Here is a 10,468-nt window from a genome sequence, read left to right as displayed (position 1 = left end):
CTTTAAGCACCGGTTTGAGCACCGTTTGAGCACCGGCACCGTTTCAAAAGTACCGATTTGGCACCGGTATCGGATAAAACCTAAACGATACCCATCCCTAGGCAGGAGTGTTGGCCAGCCCAACCCTGGCCTCTCTTCTAAGTTAGTTGTTTTGAAGTAGCCTAGACATTTTTAATTTACCTAGTTTAGTTGTATTTGCATGTCATTTTTATTGTATATTTACCTATCATCAGTGCGTAGTCCCGTCTCCCAGGTCCCATACTGACTGTCAGTCTCACGGACCGGTGTTTCTGAGCCCTTCACCTCCTCTTCACCACTGACACTTTGCTTCTGCTGTACCTAGGGGAAAAAAACAGAAGAGCAATGAATGATGACAACCAGCTTGAGAGACATGAATAGCTAAAAATCAGTGGGGTGCAGTGAACAAGTCTTTAATATCTGTGGACCATTCACATCCCTAATAGGAAGCCAAGCAACAAAACATTAATGAATGATAAAGTGTAATAGTAGCTAATTGACATCATAACTAAAATTATTTCTGAAGAGCACACAGTGTTGCAGATAGAGCAGCACGCTGCTGTTCTTGAGCAGCCACCAGTGGTAAGACGGGTAATGGAAGGTGAAGGGATGAGTTAATGGAGACAGAACCAGAGTGGGGACAGAGATGGTGGTGGGCGGCTGGGTGATCGAGTGTGTTTTTCCTGCCTACTGAACCATGCCTCTTTTAATGAGGCGGGCACAGAGGACATACTGTCTCAAACCCACACGGAGCTCACAGAGGCAGAAGAACTGATAAGCCTGGCCTATATAGAACAAAACAATAGAAAATCGTTCTGTCCTCAGATGTTGCCTAAGGGCTGGACAAAGAAATCTGATACACCTGGCTCTGTAATTGCCCAGGCCCCTTAACAGCGAGAGCAGCTCAGTAGTTGTGCTTATATGAGCACGGAGGGCAGATTAGAGCACTCGTACTTGAAGCTTTGTGAATGTTTTCTTTGTTTATATAAGAGCAGAGACGCAGGGGTGCTGCAAAACAGGTGTAAGAATGAGCACATGAGGAAGAGTGTGACTGTGTGAAATTCTGATTGAGGGAAAACAAAACAGCTGAAGAAAGTGTGAGTGTGAGGGGAAAAAACACAGGACATCATTCATCAGCGAAGCCCTTCCCAACAGGAAAAGTGAAAACAGCCAGAATGGCATTCAACAATACTCCCTGCATCTGAGAAAGCACTTGGTACTTCAGCATAACCTCTTCTCAAGGACTTACAGCACCAATACTTAACCTTAAAAACTGCATATCTGAGTCCTGAGTGACTCTGATACAGAAGCAAAGATAAAAAAAATGCACACACTGCCTGGGCAGAGCCAGTAAAATGTTTCACTTCTCTGGTCTACAATGATCATAATCCAGCATGTGAAGCTACAAGATTCTGGAGTTTTGATTGTGAAAGCTTCCAGCTACACTTGCTGATATTATGTCATCTTTCAGTTTTACCCTCACATGTTGCTGTACACTGCTATCACTGCAGGCAAATAGGCCTTGTAAAGTTCTGGTGATAAAAATTCCAATCCAATGTGTACATGTGTGCTATTCAACCTAAACACGCCCAGAACACTCCCTCAGCAGATCAGTGCAGAGGAGGAACACTGCCTTTGCTGGAACATGTTGTAGTGAGCAGTCTTTACACAGGTACTTATGGCAGGGTGCTCAAAGCAGAGGTTGTAAAGCTGTTTAGAGGCTCATTCATAATCTCTTAGCTTTTATTATTCAGTACAATAGCAGCTTTCAACCAGCCTTGGTAACTGAACTTTAGCTGGAGTCTTTCTGTGTCTTTTTCTGACTTAAATCTCCATCAATCAACAGACAGTGCCAGGTTAGACAGATGTACTGGTTAAACACCCAAAACAAACAATGCCACATATATAAAAAAAAAAAAGGGAAAAAAATATCCACTATGGCTGTTAATTACCTTCGCTGAATGAACACTCACAGGTGCAACCTTTGCAGTAATCGTGGAAAAGATGAAGGAAACCGACTGAACTGACAGGTCTAGCAGCTATAGCTCTCAGGAGGAAGGCTTTTCCTTAATAACATTAGCAATAGCCAACTTCCTCTGGACAGGAAGGGTGTGTCAGGGGAAACAACATAACAAAGCCCGGATGAATGGATGGATGAAGGAAAGAAAAGGCTGATCACTAAATATGTCTGACTGACAATCTGCGGAGGAAGGGGCTGGAGCAGGGCCTTGGAAACTTTTTGATAGTGCACCGGCTGCCGATTGCAGCAGCGACTGTTACGTCCTCAGCAGTTAACTGAAAGGCGAGTAGCTGCAGTGCTGTTTCTTGAAAAGGGAAGGGCTCTGTTACCTCATGGTCTGACATCAGGGGCAGAGATCTTTCGATATAGTCATTCTATTTACATAAACAGTGTCTAAGATACAAGCTTGTACCACAATTTGATGCTATCGAGGAATGTGTATGTGTATTTCAGGATGACTATCATTGTCCATCTTATATATGTCAGGGTAATAAAAGCCCTAAAAACACATTCAATCACACTTACAGCACTCACCGCTCCATTCTCATCTGCTTCAATCCCTCTGGCCTTGGTGGAGTGGGAAAATATGCCTGGCGGGCACTCATGTACACCCCAGCAATCAATATCAATATCCTAAAAGATATTCAAAACAACTGCTCCCGTGAGCACTAATCTCATGCCAGCAAATGGGCTTTAGCCGCATGTCAGAAGTTTTACATTACGAGAAACCCTACAAGGAAAACCGAACAGTGCTGTATATATTTTTCATTACACAAGTGTTGCATACAGACGAGGTCTCGCCGTCGTACAAAGCAGTTCGTAAGAACAGAGAGAAGAATGTAAGAAACCTGACTTGGCTTAAGATTTCAGCTCAGAGTGTGCTGAACCTGACTTAGAGGATTACTTTCAGTCTGGGGTTTGTTTTTCTGGTTTGCAAACAGGGAGATTGTTTGAGATCAAATGTGTTTCCCTTCACCGTGTATACATGGTTACATCTTGTAAATTTCAGAAACTGCTACAAACATGTTGAAAAATAAAGCAGAAGTGCCTAAAATTTGAGTTTCCTGAATAGGCCTTTGTGTCTGCCTCTTAAAGGGAATCCTCCCGTATATACAAAAATAACAACAAAAACAACCAACTTTCTTACTTTGTGAAAATTGTACTTGAAGTGTTAATGTACTTTTTTCTATTTCACCCTTTCAAACTTTATTACTGCTTAAAGGTTGCATTATTACAGGTGTGGCTACTCTGAGTGACAGGTGGGCGCCAACAGATTCAGTTAGCACTGCTAGCTGTCTGCCAAGAGTCACCTGAGATGTTATGAGTCACTGAACTGGTTGTCTCAACCATGTTGGCTTTTTAGAGCTTATTGCAGTCAATAAATAAAATAAAAAAAGTTGTTTATGAAGCAGTTAACTGCACCAACAGCCCACACAAGTGATTGAAGTGATTGAAATTCTGGCAGTAATTTCCATGTATCTATTACGGTGCAGTTGTTGCTTGACAGATAAAGGGTTTTAAGGACAGATGTTGTCTTAAAAATCCACTATTCTGATTATAAAAATAAACTGGTCATACTCTATTGGTAACCAGCCTTAGTTAGTGGGTGATAACTCATTAGATGGTCACTTCAGGCTCCTAAACACCTACATGGGAAAGACCATAATGTCTAACATCAAGGCAAAGCAATGGGTGATGTGGTTACATTCAACTCTCCAATTACAGTCTGTGGTGGCCACATTCGTACCACTTTGGTATAAAACATACCATGTTTTCACAAATCACAATTTTAACTCAGAGCAGTTTATATTTACATAAAATCTGTTATAACAGAAATTGCATATCAGAGTACTTAGTCAGGGGATTTGGAAACCGATCATTTTGGGAAGTCATCTGAGATTACAAGTGACTTCTAGCTATGAGATGTCAGAGCAGAACCGTTTGTTTATACTACCACAGCTATACTGAAAATCATGGAGCACTGATTCAACTCCTTATGAGACCTGCAAAGAAATCACTCTCGAAACAGGAGAATGAAAAGTTTAAAATCAATAAAAAAAATAAAACTTTACTTTCTGATTAACCCAGTTGGCCGGTTTTCTGGATGAGTATATAAACAATAAACATTATACTGGTATCATTTCTGCTACTGATTTGAATTGGCAAAAATAAATGAATAGATCAAAACAACAATTACGTATAACTGTAATATGCAGCTCACACCTCAGACAACGGACCAAAAACGTGTCACAAACAGCAGCGACAGCTTGAATAGGGCACGAAACTAAAGCCTTGTGTCTAGATGTGCTAGCGGTAATGGCTTTTTCAACCGTCTTCAGTTTCTCTGTGCTCTGTGAGAAATGTGTAGTTCCAGTTTTCAAATCCACGGCCTCCTCTCATCAATTCAATAGCTTTCAATCATTAGGGATCATTTACTGAGTCAGTGGGAGCGGACGCTACTCCCACAGACCACAACAACAGTTGCTGATGTGTAGAACTAACTTTAGACATGGTAACACAACTAATAGCAACACAGATCTCATGAAAACACCTCTTATCTTTAGGTGCTGTGACTCATGAGGTGTTGGACAGCAGTTGAGCAAACAGGCGTCGACATGAATATAGGAACAACTTCACTGCAAGGCACACGTCCCTCAGGGACTTTTAAATCTGTCCTTCACGCAGACCAGGTTACAAGGGACAGAAATTATGTACAAATAAATAAACAATATATATTATAAAATATAGACATATTTTACAATTTCAGTGTTTATCAGCCCTTTTCTCAGTCCTTGTGTCTAATTATATCACTTGAAGAACAGGTAGCACAACGGATTTGCTAATCAAAGAGAGACAAACACTACGCTGTTCCAAAGAAAACAAGATGGAGATGAGAATAATCCACAAAAACCGACAGATGAGAAGCAGCAGGGCTGTGCATCAGGCAGCATGTGGTTAAGTTCTTCACATGTTTGGCTAGAGACCAAATACTTGATGAAGGAGCAGCAGTTAATACAGTGACATGGACATAGCTATGAAATGACTTGAATTCCACTTGTGCTTTATTTATCACCAACAGATGTAAAAGTAAAACTTATGAGTCACATTAGTGCCTCATCTCTAGATACCCCGATTCACTGTTTGCAAAACCATCAGCGATGAAAGTTGGAATCAGTGCTTCCCTGCTATGTTTCTGTACTTAAAGTGTGTGTGTATGTGTGGCGTCTTACAGCAGTGGGGGTGTTGGGTGCCGTGCGTCTGCGTAAGGACAGGCGTTGCTGGCTGCGCAGGGAAAACCTGCGGAAGGACTCCCTGCTGCGGGAGGCCAGGGAGCGCAGGGAGTTGGTTCTCTTGAAGTCCCCGGTATCGTCCTCTCCCCTGCCTCCCCTCTCCGCCGAGGTGGACAAAAAGCTGAGTGCCCCGTGAAGGGAGCGACGGACATTTCCCACCCATCCTGACACCTGAGATTGAGCTACTGACAGCTTGCCCCCGAGATACTCCATCACAACCAACCAACGACGGGACCTGCTGTGTCTGAACGGAGCCCGTGAGCTAAGCTGGGACTCTTGTTGTTGCAGCAGGAGCAGCAGCAGGGAATCATTAGAGTCTAGTTATGCTGGAGAGGTGGCAGTCCAGGGATGGTGGCCTATGTATTCAGTGACGCATGTTGCAGGGTCAGTACTGCAGCAGTGTATAAGGTGACAGAGAAAATGACAGAGCTCAGCAGGCTTAATGTAATGATGCTGCTGCTTACAGCACTGTAGCACAGATGATGTCTGAATGCTACAGGAGAGAAAATCTACCCAGTTTCTTTACTCAGTGTCCTTTCTGCAGTGCAGTCCCACTTTAGATGTCAGCACTCTTGTTTCAAGGCTCCAGGCTGTCGGCATTAAGTGGATTGTGAAGCTTTCTAATGTCTATTTCGATGCTTACAAGATATGTCTGCTGTGATATTCCTAGCACAACACCCAAGTGGGCATATAAAGGTTAGGAAAGGTCACCACTTAATATAAGTTTTACCTAAACACTGCTACACTGTCTTCCAACAGGTTCTCTAGCTTAAATAACACAAATCACTACTAAAAATAATCAAGTACAAAAACAACGAGCACTAATGATAAAAATCACCTCAATATACTCTCTGTTTGGCCAAACGTTCACTTATCTCAGTGCTCTGCGAGACCTCTGCCAATTCACCGGGTGAGAGCTTCTCTGTCCTCATGTGAGCCTAAATTATAGCCGACCTGACGCACACTCTCGCAGCTGGCGTTGATCTTTTTCTCCCGAAACATGGCTCTGATTAAAAGTTGTTAAATCCACCCACCCTTCCAACAAGGCTACATCTTCATACTGCACACAACTAGTGTATCTTCTGGCAAAAAGCTGCAAGCAGAAATGGTGCAGGGCAGCTGGTGGCAAAAAGAAAGCTGCTGTAGTCATTCGTATTCCATGAGGAAAACCAGAGGGCAACCAATGCACCGCCGCAAAGAGGAAACTGAAGAGAGCTGTGGTAGAGAGGTCAGATCCAGAGAAAGGAATTTTTTTTTTCTTCCCTCCCCTCGCCTTTTTCTGCAGGTATGGGCAGGTAGGAGAAAATGCGTCAGCCAAGCTGCTCTCTTTAGTGAGTGTTACAGGACTCACCGTCAAGGAGAAACTGGGTGGAGAGAGGGAGTGTGGGACAGAGCCAAAGAGAGCGAGACAGAGAGCAAGAGCGAGGCAAAGAGAGGGAATGGGAGGTCCGTGATTCAGAACAGAGGGGGGAGAGGGGAGGGTGATATATGTTCTGCGGTGCTCTGTCGCTCCAGCTTGATTCAGCTGCAGGAAACATAAGTGGAGTGACACAGCCAGGACAGCAAGCATGCAGACAACATGTAGAAGGAAAGAAAAAATAGAGACGAGGTTGCGTATGTGAGCAGAGAGAGAAAGCTGCAGAGAAAGTAAGGTTTGTGATACAATCAGACAGGAATGAGGACAAGTGTATGTATTACATTAAGAGAAAGCTATCAGTAGATAAATTGGACGGGCACAAAAGAGACAAGACAAAAGACAGGTGTGGCTCCAGGCAAGTGGGACTGCACTGTATGCACATCAACCAGTTTGTCTGCGCAACGTGGCCAAAACCACCAATCACAACAGGCAACACAGTGTTTGTTTAAATCTCACCCAGAGTCGGAGTCATGCAAACACCACAACAGACAAGGAAAGAATAACACTTCCTGACACATGCTGCTCACTTCAGCCACCTTCTGCCAGTGAACTTGTACCTTAAATAAAGACATAGTGGGCCACTCTGACACACTTCAGAGACTTAACCTGGGAGCAAACTGAGGCAGAGGGGTTCCTAAAATCTGGATCTCTGTCCACATGTGCCCCCTACAGGTAATCTGATTAACAATTCTTTGAAGTGCTCTGCTAAAGATCTCAATAGCATAGAAACTCTCACATACCTTTCTCCTCCAATTTACTGCCACACACGAGTATTTCAACAACAAAAAACTTTAACCTTCTATCTCCTTTAATACTTTATTAATATTTAGTCCTCACACCTTAATTACCATATCTTCAAAATTACATGTACACCTAAGGAAAATACTCAATACTGAGTACCATTTTCATTTTATCATTAGCTGTAGCCACTACCTGCTACCTAATGATAACAAGCGGCTAATCAAGCTGCTAACCCTTGATTAGCTGCTTGATAACAAGTGGCTAATCAAGTGTGGCTTAAGTAGAAGTACAGCTACTTCTACTAATAGTGTTAAAAATATTCTGGTGAAAGCACCAATTCAACTTTACTTAAGTAAGAGTGAAAAAGTACAAGCTCTGAAATATATTCGGTGTAAAAAGTAGCTCGCTTGTATTGTTTACAAGGCTTCTATGTATTATTTTTCCCTCTATTTATGTTCAAATCACTTTAATGTTGTGAGGACATGCAGTGACTTTCCCCTAAAGTAATGAGCCTGTTTTGACAGTGTAAGGAGTAGAAAGTCAAAAGTTACGGATTAAAAAGCAAAACGTTGTCAGAAAAATAACAGACAACTTTATTCAAGTACACAGAGTCCTAAAAAAATTCTACTTAAGTACTGTAACAAAGTATTTGCACTTTGTTATTTTCCACAATGCTAATAGTTAAGTTGTTTAAATATTAATAGTCAATATTCTCTTAATATTTAAGTAATTAATTAAGTATTACAGTTACATAATTAATTTGCAGTTTTATCTCCTTTATCTTTATCTCCTTTTTTACTTCACAGCAAAAGCAGAAATTATAGAATTATAATATTTATAGTTTTTATATATTTCTCCAAGATAAAAGCATTACATTAAGTATTTTGGCCATACCAGCAAATTTAAAATGAAAAACACACAGAGCCAACTAATATTTGAAGCTTCCTTGATTGATATTATTCAGACTATTAGTTTTAAAAGAAAGATTTAAAGACAAGGAAGTGATACAATAAAATATGAAACATCTAACAATCAACATATTATTGATGTCTTTTTGACCAAATATTCCTCATCGTAGTACTGAAAACGATCTGCTAGGAAGTGACTCATCTCTTCCCCTCTTCTGACCTCATCGGTCTTTACTCAGCCAAGAACCCAACCAGCAACAACAGGAAGAAGGTGAAATAGGATGCGGCTAATGTACATACAGTCTACTGTATATGATATGAACCAAGAGTTCCTACAGCCCTATACGAGAAGACGCGCACGGCTGATGGAGACACATTCAACATGAGTGGTGCTGTCACTTACCCAGAGGCAGTAAGGAGTGAGACAACATGACCACATGTACAACACAGCTCTCTGCCCGGTGCCCATCTCCGCTCTGCTGCACTCACCAGCCTCAGACCCTCACACTTAAACCAGTGATGTCACCACCCTACTATTATTTCATGTCTCTGAGTCTATGGTGAATACAATTTGAGGAAAGTAGTCATTTCAGATGTCCAGCAACGCCCACATATTTGGCTTTAAACACCATCTGTGATATTTTACATATGCTAAACATCTTAACTAGATTTAAGAATCTGCCTATGGGTTTTTTTATCATTACTAAATACTTTTTTTTTAAGTCATGTTCCTGCATATAAGCCTTAGTATTTGTGTTAATGATGCTCTGCTCATATTCTGATGCTGAATGTTGACATGTTGAATTCTTGCTACCTTGAATAAAATATCACTACTGAGTAGAAATATTGAATTTATTAACAAGCGGAAAAAATGATCCAGAACTGAGTAATTGTGTAATTTTATCATTATCATTTCTTATTTTTGAGTAAGAAGAAAATGACAGAGCTTTTGATTTGATGCCGTTTTGTCTAAAGTGAAATTAAACTGGATGACAGTGAGTTTTAGAGCCAATAATGATGAATACATTGTTAGCTGGAGCCTTATTCCAGTGTAATATTCCGTTTCATTACTTTTGGAAAGCTTTACTTTTACACCAATTCACTGACAAAATGAGCAGCGACAGATGGCAAATATTCTCATTATTAGTTAGAAATCTGTATTAACACAAGCAGCAGGTTTGTGTAGTGTCTGTGGCCTACTGACAGAGACAAATGCTTTCAGACTGTACGATTCTTTAGAACTATTTTCAACAATTTAAAAATCTAATCTAATTCAGCGGTTCTTCTACTATGTGTAAAGTTGTCTGAGCTAAAATGTAAATCTGTGCACTTTTTTATTTACATAGGGTCATTTGAAAAGCTTTTTTTCAAACAAGCACTGGAAATGGCAACAAGGAAAAATTCAGATACCCAGAACACTTGACTCTTGCAAACTAAAACACAACCACTAGATGGTGGTAATGACCTTGACCTTTGTGGTGACTTAATCTGATCTCCCTGTGTAATGATAAGGCACAACAGACTGTACTTCAACCTGAGCCTACAATTACAGTGTCAGTGACAAAGCGCAACCTGAACCCAACCCTGTATCGTTAATAAACACTGTCCACCCTTAAATGTAATAATAATATGAGTGTGCATGTAATTTGTAGAGTCGATAACATGCAGACACATTTGTTTACATGTTTAAAAATATAAAACCGGAATAACCACCTTGAAGTTGCTTCCACCAACCAGTCAAGCAGCAGCTTACATTGATGTCTGTCCACATTTCACCGCCAATCTTTTGAAATCAAAACATTTTGTCTTACTAGACATTTTTGTTAAATTTAGCAAACAAATTAGGCAAAATTTCTAGAGTTATGGCCAAAAAGGTGTTTTATGAGGTCAAAGAGACCTTTGATCACCAAAAATCACAATAAGTGCATCCCTGAAACTAGGGCTGCTCGATTATGGCAAAAATGATAATCACGATTATTTTCACTGAAATTGAGATCACGATTATTTGACGATATTTATTTAACCCTTTAAGACCTACTATAGAACCAAGTCCACCAGAGCTTATATTTTTTTT

General features: G+C 40.8%; 1 protein-coding gene across 1 annotated transcript in view; it reads right to left on the bottom strand.

Moving 5' to 3' along the window:
• LOC102211872 (protein piccolo) overlaps positions 1–10,468 on the bottom strand; it is a 28,608-nt gene that overhangs the window by 5,645 nt on the left and 12,495 nt on the right. The window contains exon 7 of the mRNA XM_005733550.1: positions 224–339. Within this exon, the coding sequence (XP_005733607.1) occupies positions 224–339 (116 nt within the window). The remainder of the gene's footprint in view (positions 1–223; positions 340–10,468) is intronic.

Source organism: Pundamilia nyererei, unplaced genomic scaffold (genome assembly GCF_000239375.1).
Source record: "Pundamilia nyererei isolate P.nyererei 1_Seehausen unplaced genomic scaffold, PunNye1.0 scaffold00053, whole genome shotgun sequence".
In the NCBI taxonomy this organism is placed as follows: domain Eukaryota; kingdom Metazoa; phylum Chordata; class Actinopteri; order Cichliformes; family Cichlidae; genus Pundamilia; species Pundamilia nyererei.
Note: the sequence above shows the minus strand (reverse complement) of the source record. Positions and strands in the feature narration are given on the sequence as shown.